The sequence below is a fragment of the Musa acuminata genome, chromosome BXJ3-5 (genome assembly GCF_036884655.1).
Source record: "Musa acuminata AAA Group cultivar baxijiao chromosome BXJ3-5, Cavendish_Baxijiao_AAA, whole genome shotgun sequence".
Classification (NCBI taxonomy): domain Eukaryota; kingdom Viridiplantae; phylum Streptophyta; class Magnoliopsida; order Zingiberales; family Musaceae; genus Musa; species Musa acuminata.
In genome coordinates, this window is record NC_088353.1 from 5,140,465 (window position 1) to 5,156,761 (window position 16,297).

Sequence of the window (16,297 nt, forward strand, 5' to 3'; positions counted from 1 at the left end):
TATATATTATATTTTTTATTTAAATTATTTTTAATTATTTTTAATGTATAACTTTTAGTTGTAGTGATTGCTTGAGAGGGGTTTATGAATTCATGTCATTTTCACAGCCAGATCTTATGCTTATGCCTTACAATATGCAACCCTTTCTTCTAGAGATTCCACGTAGTGTTCTTCCTTTGATGGATTCCACATGTGCGCACAGCTTTCCATTGAGGCACAATTACTTTTGCTATAGAGACATGAGAAGACCAAGCAAACACTACAAAACTATGATGTGGGGTGTGTGTGTGGGGGATGGATTCCTTTTGTTGTCCAGTTGTGCCAGAATTGTGCCAGAATTATGCCAGATATGGATTGGGGACCAATGGGTGATCACTTTGCATTTTTCAATAAGATTAGGATCATATCCTTTCCTGTAAAACCCAGAAAAGAAAAAGAGAAACTGTGTCAAAAGTATAAATATATATATCATGTGTAATCTACAGGTTTAAGTCTTTAGATACAATGACATTGATTAGAAATTTAAGATCATATTGAGATATAAGCTCTTACATTTAGAACCACACATATTCCTGATTAATTTTCATATGTTGTGTTGAGTCATCTGTCATCCATAGATGAAAAACATGAGCAGATCTATTTTATTTTACCGCAAAAGAAGCACACAAAAAAGAAAAGCAAAGAATCAGAGAAATTCAGAAACTGTGACAGAAAGATGACTAAACAGCACATGCAAGCACAAGGACTGATTCTATTCCAAGATTTACTTTTTGCTGATAAGAATGATTGAATCCTTTCTGTATAACAGAGCAAGTCCATGCAAATTCAACTGCTACAATTGACTTCAGAAAGTTACTGAGCTGAAGCCAACTTGGAATTTAAGCAAGATGGGCTTGAGTTGATGGAGAAATCTCCTACTCTTTCCTACATATAAATTTAGACACCACTGACTTGAAAACCGCAAAGTGAAACAAAAATACTATAATCTTATCACTATATAGAATTAAACCTTATTACATGATGAAAGAAGGATAAAAAGAGTGGTAGAAGTCTTACAGAACTTCCATAAATCACAAATTTGGATACAGATCTGGTGTCTGGGAATGGATGACTGCAACTCCTATGGAGAAAGACTGAAGAGCCGATAGAGTTGGCTGAACATTAACGACGTATGTGTCTTTGCTCACATTCAACAATTGGAAAGCAGGTTCTCCATGCTTATGACCCTGAAAAATGCAAGCAAATTTAACCATTTCATTTATCAAAAATCGCACAAAGAAACAGCTAGCTAGTGCCTTGTCAGCTATTTGGCATGAAGTGTGCCGATCACAGTCTCATATATGGTTAACCAAAGAAATCAATCAATAGGTAATACAGCTATTGCCACGTCGATACAGACACCCACTATGTCTTAAGTAAACAGAAAAGAAGAATGGAGTGAGCAACAGGGATTTAGAGTATCAAGTGGTATTTTCTTATGTGATTAGTATGAGTAATTCAAATCAGAATTGGCATCACCAGTTCCATTTCTACCCAAATAAATAAATGCGAAATACAAATATACTGACAGCATTGTTCAGAAAAGAATTAGCAATGTCAAGTATAACCCACTCAAAAACTTGTCCTGAACATTTAAAGGCTTGTGCATTTATATGGATTAGGAGTTCGGATTGCAATGGTTTAACAAATAGATCACCTATGACATGTTTAATGACCTACCTGATATGATCTTCATAGATCACTGGGAGCAATTATAAATAAATACTATAAAATAGGTATTCGGAGATGTTTAATTCGATATACAGCATAAAACTGTAGCATATTATTAGTTTTTGATACGCCAGCCTGTTGGAATATGAAACTCTTTATTTGGTAAAAATCAAGCAAGATTAGAAATGAAAAGCATGTGTGTGAACAAGACAAGTTTCAGAGATTTGAACTACAAAAAACCATAATGAAAACAAGATTATCAGAAATAGAGAATGATCTGCATGTAATTGACAATTATTTAGCAGTTGGTTTAGGAACTGTCACCAGCAAGATTGACAAGATAAACAAGTGCAGGAGAAATCAGAAAAGGTAGATAATAATTGGTCTAACAATCACCATTAGAAGAACAGGAGAGACCGAGAACTGCGGGAGAAGAAACCAAAGCTCGCTGGTGTTATGTATCAGAAACCAATCAGAAAATAATATGGATTACAAAATGAAAGATACTTCGAAGTAAAAGAAAACCTATCACATAGAGCACCTGATATAAAATTTCTGTCAAATAAAATAACAAATCATATCTGCAAATACTAAGATATCGGGAAACCTCTAATGAGGGAAATATCCAGACTAGATTCAACTATAGAACTCACCTAAAAGAGTATAAGTTGCCGGACATCATGTTTATTAAAAGAAACATGCATGCCTACAAGTTCCAGTAATCAATGCAAATAATCACATGGATAATAAATATCAAAAGGTAGGCCAAAAGAAATGAAATAATCACATGGATAAAAATGTACACTGCACCTCTATAAATAGTTCAAATGACTTGTGATCCTCTCCCATCTCTGCCTGGGGCAAAATCTTTGAACTGTTAGACTCATTGTTTAGTACTTTTATAGGACACCCAGCATCCCACCCCCCACAGTCACAATGTCCATTTGTCTTCCATCTATCAATAAGATTAGAAGGACCACCAAATTCGGCAACTGGTCCTCCATGAAATCCATCCGGAACTAAAACAGTCACATTCCTGGCAGTCTTCTTCCTATCACTTTCGGATTTCTCTTTACAACTTTTGGAAGAAGATGATGGCACCCCTTGAGAAAAATCAGCATCATTGAGTTCAACTTTCTCAAGGAATTTGAGGCCCCAACCACCAAAAGCTACATCTTTTGAGCTATTATATCTCTGATCTCCGACAACTATTGCCGCCAATTCAAGATTGGGTGGGAAACCATTTGTGAGCTGATCTGCACAATCTGATTCATAAATAGTTTGTAACTCATTAGAAAAAAATTGCCACGGGTCCTCAAACCGAGAACCTGATTCGCCAAACTTAAGTTTAGGATTGTGCATGGATGAATGACTTGGCCTAAACATCTCAACCACCTTTTTGGATTGCCCATTACTTTTCTTGACATTTGATAATGGCTTTTCCTTTTCTTTTGAATATTCTTCATTGGAACCAAATAAAACAAACTCAATTTCCATGAATTTAGATCTTCTGGAATTCACAATTAAAGAACTCGATACCTTCATCTTTCCAACAACATGTGAAGCATTAGAAACATTTTTGTTTGATGCAGTTCTGCTTGCTTTCCATGAATGGAACAGATAAATGTAATCCAGGGACTTATCAACAGAGGGACTAATCTTCAGAGGATGAGCCACATATACGTCACCTCCATCATCATCTACAACAAATAAGAAACAAGGCATGCTACTTTCCCAGACACAGTAAACAAGCGCTGAGGTGACAAAGCTATGTGCCGGTGAAGCAGACAGGTCAGAGGAAGTTGATCTGGTACTTGAGCAAGAAAAGATCAATTCTTGAGAGAATTTTGCTTCAGATCCTTGTAACAATGATCTATAAGTCTTAGGAGAGTGTACCAAATTTGAGGACCGCGTCTCTCTGGTTCTGACTAATCTTAGTCTACTTTCTTCTGTACCAACATCTTGCTTGACTGGATCAATCGGCAATGAGACTTCCAAAAGGCCCATTTTCTGCATAAATCCTTCTACAGAATTAGATATCCTTTTAGCTGAAGGAATTCCAATTATTTTTCCTAACTGAACCTCAGGTGAATATTCGAAAAAGAAATCACCCAGTATGGTTTATGCTTTGTGCAGCTTTCCTATGCATTGAGCTTTTAAAGACAACAAGTAGCAGTCATGTTAGCAGGGATGTTTAACACAGAACCATCTCCATAATAGATAGCATGAAAGCCAGAACTAACTTCTCCCGAGTCAACAAAATATTGTGCAAGATTTTTCTCAGTACTGATGATCTAATCATGAAAGTTGATCTGATTATTGAATGGAGATGTTCTTTGGATCTAACTGCATCTTCCACTAAATTTTGGCTGTTTGATGCATAAGCCAATAAACTTAATGTTCAAGTGGCTGTCTTCTCCAAACTAGAAAATACAGCATGTTCATATCACGGTGGTTTATTGCCCTTCCAAGTTTATATTTGCCATTGTCATGATGGAGCAGCACACAAGACACTAACCTTCATAATAATCAACTGGGTAAACTTCATGCTTCAGTATTAGAAAAGAAAGTACAATTCTAGGAATAAGCATCATGTGCAATTTATTTCATTGTACTTCTAGAGCACACTAAATTACACTATCAGAAGGTGCAACTTGGATAAACTTCAGATTCTTGTTCTTTTTTCTCGTCATGAAGTTCATGAAACCATCAATATTGGAGCTAAAATTTTTCACCTCATGGTTCCAAAAACCTGCCTCTGCTACTATACCTAGCTAATCTGCCAATGTGAATGCATACACAGTTCTGTGGATGTTTCTACTGATTACTAGTTCACAGTGCAATCTTTATGGTACTGAGTTAGCTCTCAGTAGAGCTAGTTTCCTTGCTACCACAAGCAGGGCACTAGATAACATATTCCTGTTCTCACACACAAAGACACTCACACAAGCATCAAATAAAGTGAATTATTTAACCCCTTTGGCTTGTGCTGCACTATCAAGCCAAATAAAGAAGGTACATAAGCACCATTGTCATGGCGTCGATCAAAGAGTTACAATCTAATGACACTACGCCATGCAATTGCCAAAGCTCTCTCTCTCTCTCTCTCTCTCTCTCTCTCCCCCCCTCACATACACACACAAATGTAAAGACAAAAATCCCAGCCATTGACAAGATGCAGCAGAAATAGATGAGGAAAACATGAGCAGAAAGCACTTGCCTCATGACAACTACTGCTGAATTTAAGTTGATTCTTTGGTTTCAAAATATATTATTTTCAGGTCGTAATTTCCTTCCTGTTCATGACACATAAAATTCCAACTTTAGGGCCTTCATTAGCACCCATAAGCTATGCAAGCGAGCCATTCTCCTAAATCACCAAAAGAAAGAAGGATCAAGAAAAATCTCCACCATATCTACGACTGTCATTAGGTTCCAAAAAATATCTAGCAAACAGTACGAATGGCATTTCCTTCTCTTCCTACAAAAGCTTTATCACAAGTTGAGTCTCCACTTTTATTCTTCCAAGGAGAATTTTGGTCAAGTTCCTTCTTATCTATATCAGATTCCCAACATCCATACCCTTCACAAGATTTCAACAAGGATATGAACTAAAGATAAAAGCAAGAGCAGGGCATCAAATTCCTCACCTGGGACACAAAGATTGGCGAACTTGGGTTGATCCTGCTTCTAGTAAGGGACCATCCTTCTCTATTAGCAAGCCAAAATCTGACCACCAACAGAACACAGACGGTGAGGATCAGCAAGAAGAGGGTGACTGATCAGTAAAGAGAGAAAACGAAGACGACAGAGATTAAGATCGTCATAGAAAGGTGACTGCTCGTCCTATAGAGAAGGGTAATAAGAAATGAAATGTAAAGGGAGGGTTAAGGAGAGTAGCAGAGGAGAAAAAGGCACCTCCTTTCCCAAGTCCGTGTGAGCTTTTTCCCTCTCTTTTCCGTTTATGCATTGAACAGCTGCAGGTGCCTCACAGGGAAACGAAGACGTCCAGAAAATCACCAGCAACAACTGTAACCTCCCAATTCGCCATTAATGACAGCAGCAGCGTGTGAGAATTAAATAACTAGAGAAGGAAGCAACCCAAGAAAACCAAATCCAAGACGTCGACATCAGCTGTGGGAATGCCACCTGCTCCCCATCCCCATGTGATTCATGACCTCAAAGTCCGATCTTTCCTTTAGAACACATCCCAAAAGCGGATTTTTAGTCGTACGATAACAAAAACGACGGATTCCTTTACCGCCTCGATTAACAGAAACGAGAAAATTACAACGCATTGACCATATCTACTCTCTCTTTGTTCGATTTTGTTCTTTCTTTTGTGCTTCATTTCGTCGCCTCCTCTTCGGTAAAGATGAAAGACAAAGAGAGGTAGTGGATCCCGGTCTACTCGGCCTTCTCTACTCAAAGCAGAGAGAGAGAGAGGGTGCCGACCGTGCGCGGGTGTGTGGTGCGTCCACCGCCCAGCACTTTGTCCCCACATCAATCCCGTGTTTGGTTGCTTGTTTCCCTTGTACTTATTTAGCTGTCAGAGACTTCAACCACGATTCACGACCCCAAGACGGGGCTCTGTTGGATGACCAGCATTGAGATGTCAGAACAATCATAATGAGCAGATTATGATTGTTCTGCTGCAGTCAATTTGCTCTGTGACGAAATTTAATGTGTGTGGGCGGCGAGCAGCGGGAATTGAGGTGCATGTTGGCAGATCACTTGCAGGGTGGTGATGTGAGTCTGTCACCATGTGGATCACAGCAACACAAACCTGCTCAACGAAAAAGACAAAGCATTTGGATCATCGTCCAAACTTGTGGGTTGACAATCCTACTGTGTGCATTGTTTGCTCTCAGCAGTTGTAATCCTTAAAGCAGAATACCTCAAGATATCCTGTGAATCATGTTGCAGGCAAGCATAATCATCTCCGGTGATGCTTAACCAGTTGTGAAGGTGGCATTCACAACCCATCGTCTCTTTTCCGGGGAATGATGGTTGCTTGTGATGGAAACAAAATGAGTGCTTTCGACTTTACCGTCCACATGACAGTAATTTCTCATTATGCGATGTCTTCCAATAATACCTCTGAATCCTATTAAATAATGAACTCAATAATCATGATTTGGCCAACATTTATTTCAGAGTTTAGATTTTGCGTACTGATTGAATGATAACCCACCTTTTCGTTTGCTTAATCGGATGGGAAGTAGAAATCAGGGCATGCTTGTTCCTCTAGTTATCATGCTCTGCATCAAGCTCAGGCACAGAGTTCCATGCTTTAGGCTAAAATATCCCATGACTCAGCTCTCAAGATTGGAATTTGATACTCTTTTAAGTTGAAGAGGATGTTTCTGTAGCCTAGATTGACTGCTTCTCCCGATGAACCAGCCAAATACGTTTTCATTCGATTGACTTTCTCCTACTATATTTTTCCGGTTGAATCAAGTAAGTCATCTTTTTGGTTTGATTCAAGTAGGACTTCTCTGCTTGCTTCTGATAGCAGACAGGTTGTTCTTGAAACTTTGGTTCTGCTCAGACAATTGGGTTTCCAAGCAGCTGATATATAATGTTCTGATAACTCAGAGCACATTGTATTTTTAGCTATCAGATATGAAAATGAACAACGATAATCATCAAATTTTTTTAAGCATTTGTAATTTGAAGTGTACAGATGGCAATCTAATTCGTAGATCTATTTTTAACTTCACAGCTAACAAGTGAATGAACGAGGATAATTCTTCGAAGTCGAAACATGGAGATAAGGAAGTATATGGGGAAGAACTCGTCGTAGTAACAACATTCTCCACACCATTGAGTTTATTGGATGGATGATGAACTCTCCTTGTTTAGGCCGCTCGAGTCATATCCAGGATTCAAGGGTGTAGTTGTACTTGAACGAGTTCACCCCGCTGATATGTGCAAGGATGTCAGAGGAGTCGAGGATGTCTTCCTCCTTGACGACCGCCTGCACGAGCAGAGTCGCTGAGATCTGAAGTAACTCTCCATAGGAATGATATCTAGATAGGCAGGCTGAGAGCTTACTTCTTCGTCGTCGTCGAATTCATGGCTGCTGGAGCTCAGTCTTGCCACCTCTCCGAGCTCGTCATTCTTCGCAAACCTTCCCCGGACTCGAGGTCGGCTGTCTGCTAAAGTTTTCCGACATGCATACTGCGAACGCCTTTCGTCAGCTCGAATCGGTGCCCCAACTCGACATGAAATGAGATCGCTTTAATTTACCTTGATCTTCTTGCTGAAGTTTCTTTCGTTGCGCTTCCTCATGTACCGGTGGATCTTCTCCTTCCTCTCCTCCACGGACAAGCGGCCAACTTTGTAGGCGGAGTCATCCAACGGTGCGACGTCAGATGTCGGCAGCGGCGCCGGGGGCTGGTTGCCACTGCATCCTCCCATCAGATGCTGGCTGCCTCCGCCAAGAACCTTCATAGGAGAAACAATATACTGAATCTTCCGAGAGGGCAATGCGGGAAATAGCCATAGTTCTCAGCCAACAAAGCTGGATCTTTTCATTGCACGAGTACCAGATTTAGTTTTATGGTAAAGGAAAGATGAAGAGGGAATGGTTATGAACACAAGAAGTTCTTGGAGTAGATCAGACACAACAAGGCATTGTGTCGCAGGTACCTGCAAGTCGCCGGAGCTGTACATGTGGGGCATCGCGTCCTGGACGTACGGCCCCAGACCGCTGCTATCCGACACGTTGACCGGCCCCAGCACCGGCATTCCTCCACCGGAGAGTCCCTGCGGCCGCTCGCCGCCGTACAGCATCCCGCCGCAGTACAGCGCCCCGATTCCAACCCCTTCGATGAACCCGCACGGCGGCGCTTCCAGCCTCACCAGCTCTGACGACTGCTGCATTCCCCCCGCCGCCGAGTAGCGCTCATCCTCGTACGCCGCCTGCGGGTGCTGCTGCTGGCTCGCTGAGGGCCCCGCCGCCGGCACCCGGACCACCAACCCGTGGTCGAACGGGTACTCGCTGGAGATGGCATCCGTCGTCACGAGCTGATCGAACGGATCCCCCGAGTACGGAGGTGGCGGGACCGAGAGAATCGCCGGAGGAGGAGGGGGGTTCGAGGACGAGGAGGAGGAGGAAGGGTAGTGGGCGAGGTCGGGCTCGGGATCGGGATCGGGCCGGGGTGGAGAGGCGTCGAGGAGGGCGTAGAAGGAGGGGAAGGGGGAGAACGAGGCGTCGTCACCGGGGTAGCAGCAAAGCGGTGTGCTGGCGGCCGTCGTGGCGGCGGCGGTGGAGGAGGACACGTCGTCATAAGGCGCGAAGAGGATGGGCTGGTGCTGCTGGTAATCGGAGCCTGGGAAGAGGTCACCGGCCGCTCTGCCGTCGTCGTCTTCGCAGAAGTCGAGAAGCTGAGCGGCGATGGGGCTGGAGATACCCTCCTGCTTCCAAACAACACACTATTCTATAACCAGCCATAATAATTTAGAAAAAGATTCTTATCTAAGAAAATATGAAAGATGGAAAATAAATAAAGAAGAAAAAAGGTAATATATTTCTACAAATCAGAAACATAAAACAAAGCTACTCCTAGCATTTATTTTCATATTTAACAGATAGTAACCTTTCTGCATAAATACTGCCAATAATTGTTTGACGTATAACATTCATTCCTAGTCCATTTTAACTTGGGTCAACAAAGAAGTCAATGAGCCCGTTGACCTCCGTCTTCCCTCAGAAAGGTGCTTCGCGAGCAATGACGGGCGACGACAACAAGTTCACGACACTACACGGAGATCTCCTGTCGACTTGCTTCATGCATGGCGCATATATATATATATATATATACACACACACACACATATATATATATATATAGGTACATGTGTACGTGTACGTATGGATATGCGGCCTGCATGGAAGACACGTGAGGAAGTGAAGATTTACGTTCACGATATGTTCAAACAAAGCACCTCGACCAGCCAAAGTGAAAGATTCTCCCACATTAAATTCGTTCCGGAGTTGTCCAAATCAAGCAGAATCGGGACGCTTTACCGTACTGCAAGGAGCTTGTGTTCTTAATGCGCATCATGTGGGGATGAGAAAGCTTAGAACAGCCCTTCAAACAGGTATGTGTTCTTGACGACTGGTATCTCTGTTTTATCTCTCCTGATTAATGTAAGCCTCACAATGCGTGTTTTTTGAAACATCCGAATCATTTTAGTCTCCGGTAGAGAGAAAATGAAGTGAAATAGAAACAGCATTACGACATCAACTGAGAGAAAAAAAGAACGCACACCCCATATAAGCCAATAGCTTATAAATGGAGGTCATGCTCGAAAGTTGTCTGAAAACAACGCTGAAAAGCTACGCTACCAACTTTAGGAGATGGATGACATGCATGGAAACAAGAAGAAATCAACGTCATACAAGTTTTGGTGGAGGAGGATTCACGAGACCTGAAGCTATTTGAAGCTCTATAATTCCACGGAGTCCAAGAACAGAAAGCTAAGAGAGAACGATCTTGCAGTTCGATTTCCAAGAGAAATGCTCTCAAAGCAAACAAGGAATTTAGAGGAAAGAAACATGATCATTCTCAACGCATGTCAGCACAGGGAATCGACTACATAAATACGAAAATGAAGAGATGAAAATGGAAGGAGAGTTTCTCATGGCTTACAATTAAGAGCCCCTCGGGATTCTGTTCGATCATGTTCTGCAACATGCCTCTTTCACCGACTCTCGATCCCCGGAAGAAGAAGCAATGAGAAGAAGAAGAAGAAGAAGAAGAAGAAGAAGACCTGAAGCACCGCAGCAATATTTTTGTTCTCCTCGGAGCGTTCTTACTGATAGCCTAAGATCACCTTATTCTCGCCTAGCAAGACAACTCACACCTCCAACAAACCACACAACTCCATCGCTACATATATAGAGAGGCGAGAGAAAGCAGGAGAGCTGTTGGCTTATTATTATGACTGCCTAAAAATGGCGTGGCGAGAAAAGATCAAAACACGAATCGAGAGAGAAGCAGGAAGCGGGGCAGATAACGGAGCGTTCCTTGTACGGATATACGTCGTGAAAGGCTGGGCTCCGAGCTTGACGGTGGACCGCAGGAAGGCAGACGTCCGTTTGCCACGTCGACGTCTTGGAGACCCTTGGTCAAACGTTTCAGGTCTTCTTGTTTACGAAAACAAGAAACAAGCATATTCTTTTGTTTCCTGAGTTGTTTACGAAAAACCGGCAACAAAACCAGATTGTTTTTATGATGCTTAATTGCCAAACTTGCAATTCCCATTCCGAGCTTATGCACTAATTACCGAATGCCCATTTCATTAATCATGGTTAATTCTTTCACAAGATGGAACGACATAGACAAATCTAATGCATGGAAACAGAAGTCTGCTGAGAGCAGGGAGGAACCAATTCCCATCAGTCCCTCAAAAGGGCTTCCACTGTCTGTCTCAAAGCTCGAGAGGTCACACGGCCTGCAACTGCAACTGGGGGAATCTGCAAACCATTCTGACGAGTTGTTCTCTGTTGGCTAGGAGAGGTGACACAGCGGAGGAAATAAGAAAAGGAAACGAGAGGATCGACACAGATATCTCGTGAAGTGGCTGCTGCCGCCCCTTTAGAGCTGCACTGGAATCTCATGCCCGCCCTTGTTAGAACACGCCATCCATGGACATGTGCTCGCGACACCTCCACTTGCATGGTTATACCGACAGAGGTTTAGAACATGATGATCTCTGCTTCTGGGGGCTGGTTTGATTCACCAGTTGGGTAAAGCTCGGCATGCAGCACAAGCCATGCTGACAAGACATGAGATCCCTAAGACTCGTCTGTGCCAAAACAATATTTTTTGTTATATATATAAATTATTCTGTTAAATAAAATCAATTGGCCTATTAGCTCAGTTGGTTAGAGCGTCGTGCTAATAACGCGAAGGTCGCAGGTTCGAGACCTGCATGGGCCAAATATATATTTTTGATATTATAAATAATAAAATTTATAATATAATTAAATTATAAATAATTTATATCATATGATATACTTTATTTATATTTTAGTACATAGGGACCAATATATTATGGTTGTTTGGTGCAAAGTCAGCAATAAATAATGCAAATGGTGTTGGGAATGAATACTGCTGCCCAAATAAATTGGGATCCTGTTTGAGTCATGCATTGTTCAAGCCACTGTAAGAAGCCTGCATGAGAGCAAGCTTCTCACGAGAGCAAAAGCAGCAGTGGGAGATATCTAAACATTGCAGAACTCAATGTTTCAACACAATTAATTGAGAATTAGATGAGATCCACAACACATACAACCAAAATTTACCCTCAGCATGTATTCTGTGAAAAATAATCTCCATGAATCTGTGTAGGCTTACATCTGTATTGTAAGGTCATTATATATATATGTATACATATATATATGTATATATATATATATATATAACATGATGAAGAAGAAACAGAGAGCATCCCCAGCAGTGAGACCAGATTGGATACAGCCATTATTCCATTGCTTTCTCCCCACCATCACTTGTTGGATGGCAAAACCACATGCCCAAAGCAAACAGCCAAATCCATCTCCTCCCTCTCTGCATCCCATCCAGTCCACCACCACCCCCACATAGAAGACAAACATCCACCACCACCACTCACCATTAACCCTTGACAAAGGACAAGCGTACATAGGCACCCCTCCCACTCCCCCACCATTACACTTCCCCGCCTGTCACCCACCAACCTTCAATAATCTGCAGTAGATGAAGACAGCAGAACACAACAAAGAGTTACATGCACGCTTGGGCCATCTCTGACATCTTAAGTCTCTGCAATGAGACCAAGTGGGTTTTACCAGCATTACTCACCTTCTTTCTTTTTCATCACACTCCTGGCAAACAACAGGCAGATGATGAAGAAGCCCACTCCTGCTGCCCCTCCCACCACTATGGCCACTGTCTTCCCTGTTTGCCCTGATCACCAAGAACCAGTCCATCCATCATCACTGCTTTTGGAACAAGGCCATAACATGTTCCCTCCATAGAGAAAGAGCGAAGTCTATACCATTCTTAATAGGCAAAACAATTAATTGAACACCTCAAAAAGAAATCTTTTCAGATCATAAGTATCGGACAAAAATAATGAAAAGGAAACTTCAGATCCATGCAACTATCGTGAGGTAAAAGGAAACAAGAAGTCAGATGCAAGATATGAACAAGAGAAAACAAGGTGAAAATGAAATCTAAAATCCATGCATCACTATCATAAGATTGAAATCAAATGCAATGTGAGTTACGGGGGCAAAAAAAAGATTACTTCGAGATTATATGAATCGGAGAAAATGAAAGATTAAAGAGCTTCAAATCCATATGTAAATCGTCTGTGAAGATTAGCATAAGAAGAAGAGGAACAAAAATGGAATTTTTAGTACTATTAACAGTACTCACCTCGAACGCTGCCTCCGCCGCCGCCGCCGGCGGCGGTGGTGACGCCATTGGCGTAGTAGCTGTAGCTAATGTAGCATTTGTCGAGGTAGACCTGGCCAGAGGCGGCGCCGCCGCACTCTACCTCCGACTTCTGGATGGCCTGGGCCACGCAATCGCTGCAGTCGCCGGTGGAAAGGTCGCCCTCGCACTGCGCCATGGTGTAGACGGATCCATAGCTGGTGGCGTAGAACCCTTGCCCGCCGGCTACGCCGCTCTGGAGCTGGCTGAAGGCCGTGTCCCGCTTAACCTCGAAGTCGGCCCCGCCTCCGCCGGACCCGCATGTCTTGTAGAGCATCTGGGTGCCGGAGACCTGCGGGAAGCCGGACACCTGGTACATAGCGTAGCATCCGGCGAGCTGGACGCGTGCGGCGGCGGCGTCGCCGCAGAGAGACGACCACATGGGGGGGAGGCGGCCGACGCAGTCGGAGCAGTCGGAGGGGGAGAGGTCGCTGCGGCACTGGAAGAGGCCGAAGATGGACTGGCCGCCGTAGGCAGAGGCAGTGGTCTTGTAGAACTTGGAGTTGGAGGCCTTGGCGGTCAGGGAGGAGGAGAGGGCGGCCAGGGTCTGGCCGTAGGCAGCGCCTCCACCGGAAAACGTCTGGTTGGCGCAGCCCTTGTAGACCAGGTTGTAGAGGCTGCCGGCGGCGGCTGGTGACAGGCGGGCAAGGCAGAGTACTGTGAGGGTGAGGGCTACTCTTAGCAGTGGAAATGCGAATGAATAGCTTGGAGGAGGAGAAGAGTGGCGGCGGTGGTGGGCTCTGGGGATGCCCATCTACTACTAAGTGGCTTTTTCTCTCTCCTTCTCCCCCCTATCGCTTCTCTACTTCGCAGTCTCTCTCACTACGTGCAAGAGAGTGAACAAAAAAGCCTAATTTGACAGTAGAAACAGCCAATGATGAGTCATTTCAGGGTTCCAAAGGGAGAGAAGAGAGGAGGAGACATGGGGGAAGGAGGGTTCCGGAAATTAATCTCAGCTTGTCGAGGTCATGTTCATGAGAGTGCAGCGAGCTGTGAATAAAGTACTGCGGCAAGAGGCATGGATGTGGTGATGAGTTGGTGGTGAACGGGGCCAGCAAGGAGAAGTATTCCAAGAGCAAGAGTCAAGTCAGAGGCGGAGGCTGGAACGCAGGATGGGTGAATGCATGGTTTGACTCCATGCCTCACAGTCCACAGTGCTCGCTGAACCAGGGAGGAAGGAATGGGGTTCTTTCCGCGAGCCGAGCTTGATATTTACGCCTGCAGAAACTTATTCTCGCCGATTCATGGACTCGGGAGCGCGGGGAGCGGAGTTGTCAGAGGCTCTCCCAGTTAAAACAGCGAAGAAGGCCTCTTTTCTTTTTTTTTCTCTGTACTGCCTACTCCTCCGCCTTTCCTTTTGCTGGTGTCGTCGTCGCCGTTCCCGAAACTGGTTTCTTGCGGTGGGAGGAAAGGACCTCGAGGTGGTAAAACGTGACCTCCATTGGGATTTAGCGCATGGGATTTGGGAAAAGTTGCATCGCTCGACTGTAGAGACACTCGGCCATCATCATCTTCTTCTTCGTCTTCGTTTCCGAAGGGTTGATTTTTCCCAGTGCACTATCATCGTAGGTTCCGCTTCAAGGAACTCACGAAACGCTCTTGTATCAGTAATACTGCATGAAAAGGAATGAAGCCATAGTTTTGGGGAAGTCTCATCCTCGATATGACTTATGAATATTATTATTATTATTTTCAGTGGGGAGATAAGAATGATGTATGACTAATATATTAGGGCTAATTATTCATAGTTAATTTTTATTTTAATATTTTTTTTTAAAAAAATATTGATATTATTATAATTATAAAAATAAAATATCTATATTTATTTATCATAATATCATCGATTTTATTAATGAAAACATAAAAATAAATATATAAAAGGATAATTTTAATATTTTTTTAATGACTTCGATGTTGATAGTGACAAACAACGATGTCACTGAAGGCCGCAGATGACTGTTATGGATGAGGAGAGCGATAATAAAATATAAAGGCCACTCAACATCTACATCACCGGTGAGAGGGAGTGTTAACACTAATACAAATACCGAGCGATCATTTCGTTACAACAATTGTGTCGATGTTAACGCAAATACATAATAGTCTTCACATGTCACCTCACTCTTCTTATTCCCAACAACTACCTACGACCTTCAACGACGTTGTCATCCGCCACCATCGATGTAGTCTGTCACCACTAATTAAAATATTAAAATTATATTTTTATTTTTTAATTTTATATTTTCATTGATAAAATCGATGGCATTAATATAAATTAACCTCGATATTTTACTTTCATTACTATAAAAATACTAATATAATTTTTAAAAATATAACGATCGAAATATTAAAGATAATCGAGAACATAGAAAATTACATTAAACAAGAGGAATATTAGATTTAAATTCAAAATCTTCTGCTTTGATACCATATTAAATTCATAACTGTTATCAAATCCATCTAAAAGCTTAAGTGGAAAGATAGACAGGTTTTCTAATGCTAGTTAAAGAAATTTACCTGATGTATATGAAACAGGGTTATGTTTATAAATGATGTTTGTGAAAATGAATGGACACTTCCAAATTGAGTCGAGGATAAACAGGAGACAAATGAAGAATCAATTATAATAGAGTTAATACTAGAGAATGAACATAAAGAACTTTTAATGCATACGAAACATTTAAATCGGCTATAAATTTTTGTATATATTTATCCCTCTTTTCTTTTGTTATTTATAAGAAATTTTAATATCATTAAGATACTCATTTGCAAATAAGCATAAATAAATACCCTCGTTGGATGGTATTGGAGGAATGTAAATGTTCTCATCATCTTCTTCCGATCATCTTTCTCCTTCTTATTTTTTCTTCTTCTAATCACGAACAACGAACGTTGACGGGGCATTGGGTGAGTGATATCGGACGACATTGAATGGCGAGCAACAAGGGAGCATTAAGGAGTTGTGAAGAAAAGAGAGGGAAATCAAAAGGCTCTAAATAGTAAAATTATATTTTATTATTTTTTAAGAGTTATCAAAAGTAAACATTTATATTTAAGATGATGAGCACTCTCAGCAGTGATCTAAAATGTATACA

At 42.1% G+C, this 16,297-nt stretch overlaps 3 protein-coding genes and 1 non-coding gene across 6 annotated transcripts; 1 reads left to right on the top strand and 3 right to left on the bottom strand.

Annotated features, from left to right (window-relative positions):
• Window positions 1-510: 510 nt before the first annotated feature.
• LOC135638556 (uncharacterized) lies at window positions 511-5,860 on the bottom strand. Of its 2 annotated transcripts, XM_065151715.1 has the most exons (5): window positions 5,629-5,860; window positions 5,361-5,439; window positions 2,521-3,720; window positions 1,057-1,226; window positions 511-924 (listed from the first exon to the last, which is right to left on the bottom strand). In XM_065151715.1, exons 3-4 carry the CDS (start codon window positions 3,715-3,717, stop codon window positions 1,071-1,073), a joined length of 1,353 nt encoding a protein of 450 aa, XP_065007787.1. In that variant the 5' UTR covers window positions 3,718-3,720; window positions 5,361-5,439; window positions 5,629-5,860; the 3' UTR covers window positions 511-924; window positions 1,057-1,070. The 2 variants fall into 2 exon arrangements, with proteins under 2 accessions (XP_065007787.1, XP_065007786.1); XM_065151714.1 differs by having other exon boundaries at window positions 511-1,226; window positions 5,629-5,859.
• A 1,546-nt stretch (window positions 5,861-7,406) lies between these two features.
• On the bottom strand, window positions 7,407-10,577 carry LOC135638006 (uncharacterized). Of its 2 annotated transcripts, XM_065150928.1 has the most exons (5): window positions 10,371-10,577; window positions 8,365-9,132; window positions 7,963-8,160; window positions 7,768-7,893; window positions 7,407-7,690 (listed from the first exon to the last, which is right to left on the bottom strand). In XM_065150928.1, the coding sequence occupies exons 1-5, from the start codon at window positions 10,413-10,415 to the stop codon at window positions 7,586-7,588; spliced, it is 1,242 nt and encodes a 413-aa protein (XP_065007000.1). In that variant the 5' UTR covers window positions 10,416-10,577; the 3' UTR covers window positions 7,407-7,585. The 2 variants fall into 2 exon arrangements, with proteins under 2 accessions (XP_065007000.1, XP_065006999.1); XM_065150927.1 differs by having other exon boundaries at window positions 7,407-7,893.
• Window positions 10,578-11,589: 1,012 nt separating this feature from the next.
• On the top strand, window positions 11,590-11,663 carry TRNAI-AAU (transfer RNA isoleucine (anticodon AAU)). The gene has a single exon. It is a non-coding gene; the product is annotated as a tRNA-Ile (tRNA).
• Window positions 11,664-12,320: 657 nt separating this feature from the next.
• Window positions 12,321-14,746, bottom strand: LOC135638551 (plasmodesmata-located protein 3-like). The gene is made up of 3 exons (XM_065151702.1): window positions 13,146-14,746; window positions 12,567-12,671; window positions 12,321-12,452 (listed from the first exon to the last, which is right to left on the bottom strand). Exons 1-3 carry the CDS (start codon window positions 13,954-13,956, stop codon window positions 12,445-12,447), a joined length of 924 nt encoding a protein of 307 aa, XP_065007774.1. The 5' UTR covers window positions 13,957-14,746; the 3' UTR covers window positions 12,321-12,444.
• Window positions 14,747-16,297: the final 1,551 nt, after the last annotated feature.

Bases quoted from the DNA above. Each gene is read 5' to 3' on its own strand.
- LOC135638556 (XM_065151715.1), bottom strand. From the start codon at position 3,717: ATGGGCCTTTTGGAAGTCTCATTGCCGATTGATCCAGTCAAGCAAGAT. The intron at 1,227-2,520 runs GTGCAGTGTACA...TGCATTTTTCAG, and splicing joins CATTTGAACTATTTATAGAG to GGTCATAAGCATGGAGAACC.
- LOC135638551 (XM_065151702.1), bottom strand. From the start codon at position 13,956: ATGGGCATCCCCAGAGCCCACCACCGCCGCCACTCTTCTCCTCCTCCA. The intron at 12,672-13,145 runs GTGAGTACTGTT...CTTGGTGATCAG, and splicing joins CGGCGGAGGCAGCGTTCGAG to GGCAAACAGGGAAGACAGTG.
- LOC135638006 (XM_065150927.1), bottom strand. From the start codon at position 10,415: ATGTTGCAGAACATGATCGAACAGAATCCCGAGGGGCTCTTAATT. The intron at 9,133-10,370 runs GTAAGCCATGAG...GTTTGGAAGCAG, and splicing joins ATCCCGAGGGGCTCTTAATT to GAGGGTATCTCCAGCCCCAT. The intron at 7,894-7,962 runs GTAAATTAAAGC...AGGCGTTCGCAG, and splicing joins ACTTCAGCAAGAAGATCAAG to TATGCATGTCGGAAAACTTT.